This window comes from Chiloscyllium plagiosum, chromosome 26 (assembly GCF_004010195.1).
Source record: "Chiloscyllium plagiosum isolate BGI_BamShark_2017 chromosome 26, ASM401019v2, whole genome shotgun sequence".
In the NCBI taxonomy this organism is placed as follows: domain Eukaryota; kingdom Metazoa; phylum Chordata; class Chondrichthyes; order Orectolobiformes; family Hemiscylliidae; genus Chiloscyllium; species Chiloscyllium plagiosum.
This window is the reverse complement of record NC_057735.1, coordinates 6,107,234-6,121,046: the sequence shown is the minus strand read 5'-3', so window position 1 is coordinate 6,121,046 and position 13,813 is coordinate 6,107,234. Positions and strand designations below refer to the sequence as shown.

Sequence of the window (13,813 nt, the reverse complement as noted above, 5' to 3'; positions counted from 1 at the left end):
AGTTAGACAACGAGATATTGGGAACCATAACACTGTCAGAGAGGTTGCTTAAAATCTGTACCCCAACTACCATTTTCTATCTTCAGGAGGTGAAGATGGAGGAGGAGTATATTGAAGAAAAATGAGAGAGAGAGATTACAATGACAGGGTGGAGATACAACAATATGTGTTTACAGTAAGCAAGGTATGATAGCAACTGGAATGAGGTCTGTGGTTAACAAATATTTTGCAACAAATAACATCCCAGGCCACATTGATGTTCCTGTCTTACCTAGAGTGAAAGTTTAGATCTCCCTTTTGTGTAGAGCAAAGCTGTGGCTATCTGACCAGACAGGGCAACATTTAGGGGTGATGGGGACAAAGCAGGTGAATGTGGAACCAATTGGAATGCTCTTTTCCAAGAGCTGGCAAAGATCAGGATGAGGTGAATGACCTTTTTCTGTGTTGCACCACTTCGGTTAGATGACAGATGATTATTGTTTGTGATGTGGTTTTGAAACGGTGTGAAGCTGTTTGAAGCCAGTTTATCTGGTGACTGTGAAACTGCAAACCGGTCGTTAGCTCCTTGATTTTATCAGGGCTGGAGAAACACCTAATGCTTCAACCTTCAAATGGAATTTAGTGAAGTTCTTTATTTTTGTTTCATTGGGATCACTACCATCTTGAAATCTCATCGATATCCAAAGTTTATCATAAAGATACTTGTACCTGAAATATATCCAGGAAAAGGAAAGACTTAAAGTGTCTCACTACCCCCAAAGAGCTTCTTAGGCAATGAAATACTCTTGAAGTGTGACCACTGTCGTGTAGACAGGAGAGCAGTCTATATGTGCATGGTAAGATCCCACAAAGAGCAATGTGTTAATGACTAGATAATCGGATTTAGTGATGCTGCTTAAACATTGATGAATTTTGGCCAGGACCCTGGGGAGAGCTCCCTTTCTCCTCTCTGACATACCACCACATAATCTTTTGCATTCACCTTGAGAGAATGGCGAGGGTCTCGCACAAAAAGCCACCTCCGATGACGCAGTGTTGTATCCGAGTTTCAGCATAGATGCTGGACAATCAACCTGTTGTTACACCCCGCTAGTTAGGGACAAAAAAATCTGCAGATGCTGGAATCCAAGGTAGACCAATAAGAGGCTGGAAGAACACAGCAAGCCAGGCAGCATCAGGAGGTGGGAAAGTCACTCCTGATGCTGCCTGGCTTGCTGTAGTGTTCCAATCTCCTGCTTGCCTACCTTATACACCACTGGAACAGGTGGAGCTATGAACCCATGTCCTCTGGCCCAGAGGACCACCTCTGTACCACAAGAGCCCTCAAAATTAGTTGCAAACTGAGGTTTCTGGAGTAGGATCAGTCCACAACCTCCCAGGAATACACTCAACCAAAGTTGGTAACCTTACTCAGAAATGCAGGCATTTCCAATTTTTCTAGTCCTTCTCAGCAGTAGAGCTAGCAGAAGAAGAGTGTTCAAGAATGCTGAGTTGCTCATGTTGTTAGTTTTTATCAGGATCCTGTCAAGGTGAATTCTAAATAGCCCAAGGACATCAATCATAAAGATGCATGAAACTTAAAGAAAGACATGCATTTATGTTGGACCTTCCACGATCTCAAATCACTTTTCAGTCAGTATAGCACTTGTAATGGAACAGGAACTGCACTTTATAGGAAATGTGACAATCAATTTGCACACAGCAAGCTGCTACAGATACAGTCAGTTCTTCTGTAATGTGATGGTTGCGTTCTTGGGCAAGCTCATGCTTTGGAAACAGCGCTTAAAGTATTGGCAATGTAATCATGTTTTAAAAGTTGGCACTGTAGAAACTGTCCCCAGTTTGCCAATTGCTTTATGAAACATAGGTTATAACAGAATGGCCTGTAGTAATGTGATGATGATTAACCGGTCTGTTTGCATGATGCCGATTTAAAGATTGGCAAGCTCACCAGGGAGAACTCCTCTGCACCCCTTCGGTACATGCCTGAGTTGGCAGTTCTTAAAATTAATCCAAACAAGTCACATCTCTGACAGTGCAGTATTCCTTCGGTAGCACTATTGAAATCTCAACCCAGATTACCGAGCTCTGAACTCTGGATTGAGATTTAAACTCACAATGCATTGCCCCAGGTAAAAGTGTAGCCAGACTGATGCCATGAGTGGAATTTAATGGAGCGGGTGTGATAACAGGATAACGTGGTCATAAACTTTGTCTTGGTGCTCATAGTGCTGAATTGTTTTGGTCAGCCTTAGGCAACCTCCTTGCAGAGGGATGGACTTGTCCTCAAAAGGATAGAGCACCAGTATGGACTGCAGTTGGCCCGAATGGCCTATTGCTGTATTGTATATTCTATGTAGCCATTCCCGTCTGTAAATGAAATCTTTGTTATTTTTCTTCTCCTCCATTTGCAGAGCCTGATGGTCTTATCGACTGCCTCAAAGGACTGCGTCTTCAGGAAGCTCCTTGTACTTTCTTTGTTGTCCACATTATTGGGGCTGTTGTGCTTTTTATGACCGACGGGATTTTGGTACGTACCCGCTCCTTTGTTGGTGTCTTGTGAGAAGAGAAGGAACCCTGTGAGATTCCTGCTTCCTGTATGCATGTTCATTTAATTGTTGCAAACTCATATTGAGAAAGCAGTGAGCTGCTTTCTGTGGAGTGGCTGTGTCAGGAGATGCAGTGAGGAGGGTGCGGCAAACAAATGGGGTGGGTGGCAGGGAAACAGTGGAGGGCCCCAGCATGAACTGGGATTGGGATGGGGCGCGGTGCTGACAAATAGGTAGCTATCAACAACTAGGAGTGTAGACAGTGGGTGTGGGTTGCACTGGGGGAGTTGCCATAGAGGGGAAGAAGATTGGCAACTGGAAAAGGCGGGAGTTGCCAGGGGCAGGGAGGGGAAGTGAGATGAGGGAGACCTTCAGGCTGAGATTGAAGGGAGTGATAGGTGAGACAGATTTCCTGTGTGGAATGGAGAAGGGGAGAGACTTTCCTGCGTGGACTTGGGGTTGGGGTGGAGAGATGGACTGGATATGGGGAGAGACAAGATAGTGAAATGGAAAAGTTAGTACAGGCAATAGGAGGGACTGAGGTGGAGAAATAGACAGACAGTGTAGATTTCACTAGATAAGAAGGAAGGGGAAGGATTGAGGGCCTTCACACTCTGTGATTGGGCAAGACTGAGTCTGCTTTTGGAGAGCCTGTCTTATTGGTTGTTGATGGTGTAGAGAAATAAAGCTGTAGAGTTTAGTGACAATGTACCTGACGTGTATTTGATCTCTGACAGGGAGAGTACTCTGGGTTTGTATATACCTATGCTGTGGAGAAACCTCTGTACATTGAGCCGAGGGTAGCTGGCTACCTCAGCAGTCTCTTCTGGGCTTCGATCACCCTGGGCAGACTGGCTTCTATTCCAGTATCTGGAAAGTTAAAACCTGTGACTATGGTGTTTATAAACCTGGTGAGTATTTTTTACACCAAATTTTGCTCTCTCACTAACCTAACTAATGACACTTGCTATTGTTTGTATGTTAGTGTCAATGATACAGCAGCTTCAGACAGGGTTCAGAGTTGTCACTGTTATATTCTATTTCCCCTCTGTGGTCTTCTGTTTAGAAATGAGTGGAAGCCTCATTAACATATATAATTGGGTGCTGTGCACTTGCTTGAGTAACCTACCAGTATCTAGGCTATTATTTGACCATTTTCTATCGCAGCATGTTTCAAATTTAAAATCACTGCTGTTTCTCCCTATCTTCCCCCCGGCTCTTCCAAAGAAGTCATATTGGACTCAAGACCTTAGCTGTCTTTCTCCGGCAGACAGGATGCTTGCCTTTATTGGTCAGCGCGTTGAGTATAGGAGTTGGGTGGTCATGTTACGGCATTCTTCAATGTTGAGCATAGAAATCCAGGCTGTCAGTCGACTGCAACGCCCAGGGAATGCTGCACTGTTAGAAGTGCTGGCTTCTAGACTAGCCAGTAAACTGAAGTCTGCCTGTCCTCTGAGATGAGCAGAGTGTACATTATTTGTTCATCTCAGTATTTGAAGTATCCATGACTACAGTGCACCCATTTCTCCCTCTATCTGTAAATCAAAAGAACTGCAGATGCTGGAAATCAGAAACAAAAACAGAAGTTGTTTTATTTTTCTATTTTTGTCTTCCTGTATCTAATTCTTGTAATCGTTTTGGCAAAATTCCTGATTCTATATATCATTTAAAAACATTGTTTTGATGTTTGCGCTTTCTGTGTTGCAGGGTGGAATCATTGGCACCTTTGTCCTGATGCTGTGTTTCCCAGTCAGTGTTGTTTGTCTTTATGTGGGAACAGGACTTCTGGGTTTTTTCCTGAGCAGCACCTTTCCCAGTATGTTGGCTTATACTGAAGACATCTTGAATTACCAAGGTTCGTTGCACCGCCTGCCAGATGCTGTGCTTTTAATTCCTATTACACTGCCGGGGAATTTGCATTCCTTTATAAATCGCATAAGTTAAGCTGTGCAAAGTATAGAATTTAAAGCACAGAAACAGACCTTTCAGTTCAATTCTCCTGTGATGGTATTGATGCTCTGTATGAGTCTTCTGCCATTCCTCCTGCCTCATCTCAGCCTTTCAGCCTGTCCTGCTGTTTACATTTCTCTCATGTGCACACTTCATTTCCTTCTGAAAGTATCTAACCTTTTTTCTTTAATCACTTTCTATAATGGAATGTTCCAAACTTTAACCACCGTCTGAGTAAATGTATTTCTCCTTATTTCCCTCATGTACTTATTGGTGATTTTACAGCCCCGTGTTTTGATTTATGCTTCCTAAACCTTACAAAATCTTAAAGCCTATTGTATGTTCTCCTCCAAGTCCTCTCTTTACTAAAGAAAGAAAATTCCAACATGCTTAATTTTTCTCGAAGTAGACAAGCAGGAGGCTGGAAGAACACAGCCAGCCAGGTACTTGAAACGTTGACTTCCCCACCTCCTGATGCTGCCTGGCTGGCTGTGTTCTTCCAGCCTCCTGTTTGTCTACTTTGGATTCCAGCATCTGCAGTTTTTTTGTATCGAACTAATTTTTCATGAAAGCTGTATTCTCTCTGTTCTGCTGAATCCTTTCTGCACCTCTCCCAATGTTTCTTTTGCCTTTTTATAGCATGGCGACTAAAACTCTGTACACTCTGCATTTACCACAGCTGAGTCGAATTCCTGTGCAGGTTTATCATAACTTCACTCCTTGTGAATATTTTACTCTTCAAAGCAGCTTCCATCCAACCATCGCTGAGTGTCCCTCTCACACCCTTCCTGCCAGACAAACTGGGCTAAAATCCAGGCTTATAGATACATAGGAACAGGAGGCTCCCATTCATTCTGTGAAGTCATAGCTTACCTTTACCTAACTCCATGTATCCCATTTCTGTCCCAAATCTCCAAAGACATTTTGCTGAGGGGAGGCAGTGGCGTAGTGGGCTGGTAATCTGAGATGTGGGCTTTTGGTGTGGGCATATGGAAGCTCAGAACCCACCATGGCAGATGGTGAACATGATTTCAAACTTTTAAAATAAAATCTTGAATTAAAAAATAGCAGCCTAGTCGTCTTGTAATCACTGCCAATTGTTGTTGGACACTAATGCCCTTTAGGGAAGGAAATCTGCCATTCTTACGTGATCTATACTACATATGATTCCAGGTCCACAGCAATGGATTTATCTCTTAACTGCCCTTGGTCAAGTAACAGAGACAGCAATGCCCACATCCTGTGAATGAATCCATGGGTCGTTGTTTTAAAGTTAACAGTCAATCCAGGTGGCTATTTATGGAAGAACATTCCAAATTTCCACCTTTGTGTGAAGAAATGTTTTCTAATTTCAATCTTGAAAGACCTAGATTCTAGACTCCTCAGAAAAGGTTATTTGTCTGTCTCTGACCTCCTTAACGTCTCGAAGATGTCAATGAAACTAGATCATTTAATCCCAAGGACTAAACCTCAGAGCATCAGTATCATTCTGATAGATGTCACTCTCTCCATTGCCTATATGTCCTTCTGAAGTCCTCCAATGCTTTGTGTACCAGAAATACAATTTATACATCTTGGATTCTAGTCAAGCGCTTGTTATCCCCAAGTGACATTGCTTTGTTTAATCTCTCCCAGGAGGTTAATTGTGGAGTGTGATCAGGGAGAAAACTCTAGAGGTTTCATCTCTGACTCTGCTAGGTGATTGAAAGCATTCAGGATGCTTCACAACTCTATCTTTATACGTACTTTGAAGCCAATTGGATAGTTCTTAATTGTTTCTTTTAACTTCATCTGTTAGGATGTGCGACAACTGTGCTGGTGACTGGGGCGGGAATCGGTGAGTTCGCCCTCCAGATGCTTGTTGGATCAGTGAGTAAATGTTTATTTTTCTAAAAATAGAAATTATGCCCAACACATCTAACAGCTTATATTCAAGGCACCCAAAAGGAATTAAAGCAGATTGGTTTACAAATGGTATTTGAATAAGGCTTGTGGAAACTTCTTAATAACTTTAATGTATCCATTATTGAAATCCGAGTAATTGTTATTGGATGTTTTCCAACTTGGAAACTGGATTTACAGTAGAACAGAGGAAGTGCTGTAAGGGATGTGACAAAGGTATTCAAAATGCTGAGGAGCTTTGATAAGGCAAAATGGGAAAACACCTGTTATACTGTTTGATCAGTCATTCACTAGAGGATAGAACCAAACAGCATAGAAGAAGGCCATTTGGTTCATCATGTCTCTGCTGGCAGAGCCCCCCCCCAGTTAGCCCCACTCCCCAGCTTTGTCCTATCACTCTAAATCATTTCTGCTTTCCAGAATTTATCTCCTTCCGTTCGTAAAGTCATCAGACCTACTCCCATCAGTCTCCAAGGCAGCTAGTACACTTCCCATCATGGGTCTGTACTTGTTAGAGTTTGGAAGGATGAAGAGGGATCTAATAGAAACTTACAGAATACCGAGAGGATGGGTAGAAGGTGTCTTCACTAGTAGGAGAGACTAGGACCCATGGTCCCAGCCTCAAACTGAGATGAGGAGGAGTTTCTCCAGCCAGAGGGTGGTGAATTTATGGAACTCACTGCTGCAGAGGACTGTGGAGGCCGAGTCACTGAGTGTCATTAAAGACAGAGATTCTTGATTGGTAAGGGAATCAAAGGTTATGGGGAGAAGTTGAAAATTGTGGTGCTGGAAAAGCACAGCAGGTCAGGCAGCATCTGAGGACTGGGAGAGTTGACGTTTCAGGCAGATGAAGGGCTTATGTCTGAAATATCAATTCTCCTGCTTCTCAGATGCTGCCTGAGCTGCTGTGCTTTTCCAGCACCACACTTTTCAACTCTGACTCTCCAATATCTGCAGTTCTCACTTTCTCTTGGTTACAGGAGGAAGGCATGAGAGTGGGGTTTAGAAACATCAACATTTCAAATAGTGGAGCAGACTCAATGGGTCAAATGGCTTAATTCTACTCCAATATCATAAGGCATTATGTCTTTGAGTACCAAGTTGGATTTGAATCCAGAACTTTATGACAGGTGTGTCACAGAGAAAAGACAAACTCCTATCTCTCTCCGCATTTCTGTTATCCATTGTCTTAGATCTGCATCCTATGATTTCTGACCCACCTGCCTGTGGAAACCGTTTTCCCCTATCGACCTGAACACAATGTAATTTCATACCTCAACCTCCCCTGAAGAGAATAATTCTGGCTTTTCTGAACGCTCTATGTAGGTGAAAGCATGTATATTTTTAAGTTAATCACCAAAACTAAATAGGGTGAGCGGAGAGGGGCAAATCAGGAGTAATCTCTTCCATACAGAATGTTATTCAGACATGAGGCAATAATATTAGAAGCAGAACCCATGATGGCTTGAAAAGTGGAGGTGGATAAATATTTGGAGAGGGCACATTTCAAAGGACATGGAGAAAAAAGTAGATTGATTGATTGGGTGAGATGGAGAGCTGTTTTAGGAGCTGCAGGAGAAAATCCTACTTTACTTCCAGAAGGTTCTTCTGCGTAATGTCCAACTTTTCAAAGTGGGTGGGAAGGAGTTAGTGTTGATCATACACACTACGAGGTCAGTCAGGGATTAGTCCCTGCCCTAAGTTCCATAATTTCATGGAGATTGAAAATGGAATCGACGTTTCGGGCAAAAGCCCTTCATCAGGAATAAAAAGACATGAGGTCAGTCAGGGATTAGTCCCTGCCCTAAGTTCCATAATTTCATGGAGATTGAAAATGGCCTCTTTCTGATTTTGTTGACCATCGATTTTACAACATGTTGACTAATTCAACTTGTGATTCCTTTCAGGTTATTCAGTCACCTGAAACTGATATATTTCTTGTGTGCGGACTAACGTTTGGCTGTCTTGCTCTTCTCTTCTACCTGGTTCTTATACTGGTGCACAGACTACACAGTCATCAGACCATGGCAGGTAAGCAGACAGTCACTGGGTCAGTCAACAGGGAAGACCTTTATTCCAGAACATTAGACTTTGACCTAGAAATTGGTCTGCACTGTGCCATTTGCACTTTCAACAATCTCGACTTGGTCAGAAATTTCATGGGGCCTTTTCTCAGGTTCTCTTGATGAAATTTTGGAAATGTGAGTGCTATTTTGGATGACCTCAAGTTACAGGAGTTATGATCAGTTGCCTTGCATCCCCACTCCCACTCCCATTAATTCTGCAATCCTCCTACTAATCCACCGACAGAACATAGCCTGAGGATTTGTGTAAACAGGACAGATGACAACGCATTGATATGGCTTCTAAATTTATACAATTCCTCGTGTGAAGAATACTTTCTAATTTGATTTGTTTATAGAGTCATAGAATCATACAGCATGGAAACAAACCCTTTGGTCCAATTGATCCACGCCGACAAGACATCCCAATCTGACCTGGTCCCATTGGCCAGCATTTGGCCCATATCCCTCAAAACCCTTTGTTTTCATATACCTATCCAGATACATTTTATGTGTTGTAATTGTACTAGCTCCATCTCTTCCTCTGGCAGCTCATTCTATACATGCACCAGTCTCTGTGTGAACCCTTAGGTTCTTTCTAAATCTTTCCCCTCTCACCTTAAACCTATGCCCTCTAGTTTTGGACTCCGCCTTCCTAGGCTATTTACCCTATCCATGCCCCCATGATCTTAAAAATCTCTGTAAGGTCACCACTCACCCTCCGACGCTCCAGGGAAAATTGCCTCTAGCCTATCCAGTTTCTCCCTATAGCTCAAATCCTCCAGTCCCAGCCATATCCCTGTACATCTTTCCTGCACCCTCTCAGATTTAACAACATCTTTCTTATAGGAGAGTGATCAGAATTGTATGCAGTATTCTAAAAGTGTCCTCACCAATATACTGTACAGCTGCAACGTGATGTCCCAACTCCTCGATTCAATGCACTGACCAATGAAGGCAAACATGTCAAATACTTTTTCCACCACCCTGTCTACCTGTGACTCCACTTTCAAGAAACTGCTTGGCAATACTCCCCAGGACCTTACCATTAAGTGTGTAAGTCCAGCCCTGACTTGCCTTACAAAAATGCAATACCTCACATTTATCTAAATTAAATTTCATCTCCCACTCTTTGGTCCATCCCATCTAATCAAGGTCCTGCTGTATTCTGAGATTACCTTCTTCACTGTCCACTACAGCACCTATTTTAGTGTCATCTGCAAACTTACTAACTGTACCTCCTATATGCATATATATAAAGGGTGAAAAGCAGTGGAACCTGCACCGATCCTTATGGCACACCACTGGTAACAGACGTCCAGTCCGAAAAGCAACCCTCTATTACCACGACTCTCTGTATCCTATCTTCAAGGCAATTTTGAAACCAATTGGCTAGCTCCCCTTGGATCCCACGTGATCTAACCTTACTAACCAGTCTACCATGTGGAACCTCATAGAATGCTTTGCTGAAATCCATACTGACAATGGCTACAGCTCTGCGTTCATCAATCTTTTTGTCATCTCTTCAAAAAAACTTAATCAGGTTAGTGAGACACTATTTCCCATGCACTAAGCCAAGTTGACTATCACTGATCAGTCCTTGCCTTTTCAAATACATATAAACCCTGTCCCCCAGAATCCCCTCCAACAACTTAGCCACGACTAAGGCTCAACAATCTGTACTTTCCTGGCTTTTCCTTGCAGCCTTTCTTAAATAAAGTACCACGTTAGCCAACCTCTGGTCTGCTGGCACCTTACCTGTAACTATCAATGATGCAAATACCTCAGCAAGGGGCCCAGCAATTTCTTCCCTAGCTTCCCACAAAGTTCTGGGAAATACCTGATCATGTCCTGGAGAGTTATTTACCTTTATGCTATCTCCGACATCTCCTATTCTGTAATATCAACTGTTTTCAAGATGTCAATGTTTATTTTCCCAAATCCCTTGGCTTCCATGTCCTTCTGCACAGTAACCACTGATGTGAAATATTTGTTTAATATTTCATCCATCTCCGTGATTCCACACGTAGATGGTCATGTAGGTCTTGAAGAGGCCCTATTCTCTCCTTAGTTACTCTTTTGCTGTTATTGTACTTACAGAATCACTTTGGATTCTCCTTGACTCTATTTGCCAAAGCTATTTCATATCACCTTTTTCCCTCCTTATTTCCCTCTTAAGCACACTCCTATTGCCCTTATATTCCTGTAGGGACTCACTCAATCCACTTGTCCATACCTAACATATGTCTCCTTTTCTTGACCACAGCCTCAATTTCTCTAGTCATTCAGCAGTCCCTACACTTACCAGCCTTGCCCTTCACACTAATAGGAACATACTGTGTCTGAACACTAGCTAGCTCATTCTTAAAGGCTTCCTATTTCCCAAATGTCCCTTTACCTGTGAATAGCCTCCCCCAATCAATTTTTAAAGATTCTGTCTAATACAGTCAAAATTGGCCCTACTCCAATTTAGAATGTAAATTTTTGATCAGTTCTATCCTTGTCCATCACTATTTTAAAACTAATAGATTTATGATCAATGCTCCCCACTGACTTTTCCTGCATTATTTCCTAACAGAAGGTCAAATATTACTCATTCTCTAGTGGTTGCATCCACACACTGATTAAGAAAGTTCCCTTGTATACACTTAACAAATTCCTCCATATCCTTAACATTATGACAATCCCAGTCTATGTTTGGAAAGTTAAAATCCCCCACCATTACAGCCCTATCATTCTTACAGATATGAGATCTCCTTACATATTTGCTTTTCAATTTCCCGTTGACTAGTGGGGTACTATAATATAATCCCCACGAGGTGATCTTCCTTTTCTTATTCCTCAGTTCCACCATATAACTTCACAGGATAATCTTCTAGGAATATTCTTCCTAAGTACAACCGTAATGCTATCCCTAACCAAAAACACCACTCCCCATCACATGTACTGAGATACAGTGAAAAGATTGTTTAGTGTAAGTGCATCTGGGTAATAGAGCAGAATGCAGAATATAGTGTTACAGCTACAGGGAAGGTGCAGAGAAAGATCAACTCTAATATATGAGAGGTCTGTTCATAAGTCTGATAAGAGCAGAGAAGAAGCTGTTTCTGAAGCTGTTGGTACATGTTTTCAAAGTTTTGCATCTTCTGCCCAATGGAAAATAATATATCCAGGGTGGATTTCTTCGGGACACATGGAGAGTACTAAAGCAGGATGTCACTAGAATGAGGGGACACAGTTTAAAAAGGAAAGCGTCTACCATTTAAGATGAAGACGAGGACCTTCTTTCTATGAGAGTCATGAGTCTTTGGACATTCTCCTCCCTAACATGTGCAGTGGTGGAGATCATTGAATACCTAGCAGAGCTAGATATATTCTTGACTAACAATAGAGTCAATGGTTACTGGGGACAGGTGAGAATGTGGAGTTGAAGGGACAATCAAATCCTTGATTGTGACTGATTGTACCTTCAATCTTATTGAATGATTGAGTAGCCTGGAGGAGCTGAATGGTTTACCCCTAATAATTTGTATGTTCATATGTTATACTTTTGCTCAGTTAATTCACCACACAATGTTTGTCAATGTGTTCTGGGGCTGAAAGAGCTGCTGCTCATTTTTCACATCCCATTGTCTTTATTTCCTCAGCACCTTCGAAAACAGGCACGATAGAGGAGTCAAAATTCTCATACCAGAGCTGAGGTTTAGCAAGCGACCGGCCACTGTAACATGCATTATTTCTGAACGGACGTAATGCAACATTGGAATAGACTGAATGCCAGTACAGGCTTTAAAAATGGACATTGCTGCGTTTAAATCATCACGCAGCCACCCTCGCCTATTTGAGAAGTGGCAAGGTCGCTTTTGTCTATACTTCTGCTTTAACTGATACGTCTCACTGATTGATGTGGCTGCAGTAAACTTCCTAAGAGAATGGACATTGAAGGTATAATGTACCAGAGATCACCGTAATAATCATGTGGAACCTGAATTAACTGCTTCAAGTTTTTTTTTTAAGTAGAACTGTTTTTTAAAAAAAACACACACTTGATTCTATCAGGTAAATGATCTATCTTGCTTAATTCTCTTTTTTGTTTGTTTAAAATATATTGCCAAATGTGAATATAGTGAGAACTTGGAACATTTAGTTGCAATTTCATTATTGGTAAAAATGAAGGTTTGTAAAGTAGATGCCAATGTACAAAATCTTAATGCATTAGCCTGAAGTTCCTCTTTTTCTATTTCTTAATGGAAGACAGTTCAAGTTAAAGGGGTCTGTAACTCTGCTAAAGGTTAATTGTATTTTCATCTCTTTGTGAGCGTGTTTGAGGCTTGCAAGATGGCATTCACTGTCCATTTGATTTGCTGAATCAGCCATGCTGCTGTGGGGCTTGAGATATTGTTTCAATGCCTTGGGACTTTGCAAATGTAGACGGTCCTTATGCCACAGAGACTGTGGCACTCCAAGATGAACACCCACCAGCATTTCTTTCCCCACTGAATCTTGGGATTGCAATTAATGTCAGCTTTGCTAGCAACAATCTGCAACTGAATTAACCAGGTTATGGTTGCGGGTTCCCTTTCCCGAAGGCTATTGGTGTTTGGGTTTTTACAACAACATCTATACTTGCTCTTTTCCAATTGGTGCTGACCCAGTCTTTACCAGAGTTACTACACTCAATTTCTTGCCATGGTGGGAATTGAGCCACCATGTTCTGGATGATAAGTCCAATGTTATAGCAGAGAGACGAATTTCTGGCAAGTCTGTTAAGTATTTGTGTATTGGTATCCTTCCATTCTCACAATGGGGGCTACGGAGTAGAAAAGGAAAGACTTGTACATGGACACACAGAGAACTGTAATCACTGTTGTAATGTGAAGATTGCAGCAACTATTTGGTATACAATATGGGTAACTTTGTTAATTACTTTCACTAGATTGGGTGAGGGAGGAAAATTTGCAAAGATACTAGGAGAACATAAGAAATAGGAGCAGGAGGCCATTCAGCCCTACTGAGGGCTTCATCATTCATGTCTGATCTTCTCCTTTAAGTCCATCATCTTGTCCAAGCCTCTGATTTTCATAGTATCAAAGCACTACTGATGTCAGACTTGAGTGTGCTCATAGACTCTTCAACAGCACCTTCCAAACCTGCAACCTCAACCCTCAAAGGACTAGGGCAGCAAATACATGGGAACATATCGTCCTGCAAGTTTCCTTCCAAGCCCCACTCACCATCCTGACTTGAAAATATAACTCTGTTCCTTCGCAGTTCTGGACTGAAATTGTGGAGTCTCCTTCCTAACAGTATTTTGGGTCTAACTACAGCACATGGACTGCATCAGTTCAA

At 42.0% G+C, this 13,813-nt stretch overlaps 1 protein-coding gene across 1 annotated transcript in view; it reads left to right on the top strand.

Moving 5' to 3' along the window:
* mfsd4aa (major facilitator superfamily domain containing 4Aa) overlaps positions 1–12,993 on the top strand; it is a 61,164-nt gene extending 48,171 nt beyond the window's left edge. The window contains exons 5-10 of the mRNA XM_043716380.1: positions 2,415–2,530; positions 3,287–3,460; positions 4,257–4,404; positions 6,298–6,368; positions 8,309–8,432; positions 12,112–12,993. Coding sequence (XP_043572315.1) covers positions 2,415–2,530; positions 3,287–3,460; positions 4,257–4,404; positions 6,298–6,368; positions 8,309–8,432; positions 12,112–12,164 — 686 coding nt within the window. The 3' untranslated portion in view covers positions 12,165–12,993. The remainder of the gene's footprint in view (positions 1–2,414; positions 2,531–3,286; positions 3,461–4,256; positions 4,405–6,297; positions 6,369–8,308; positions 8,433–12,111) is intronic.
* Positions 12,994–13,813: the final 820 nt, after the last annotated feature.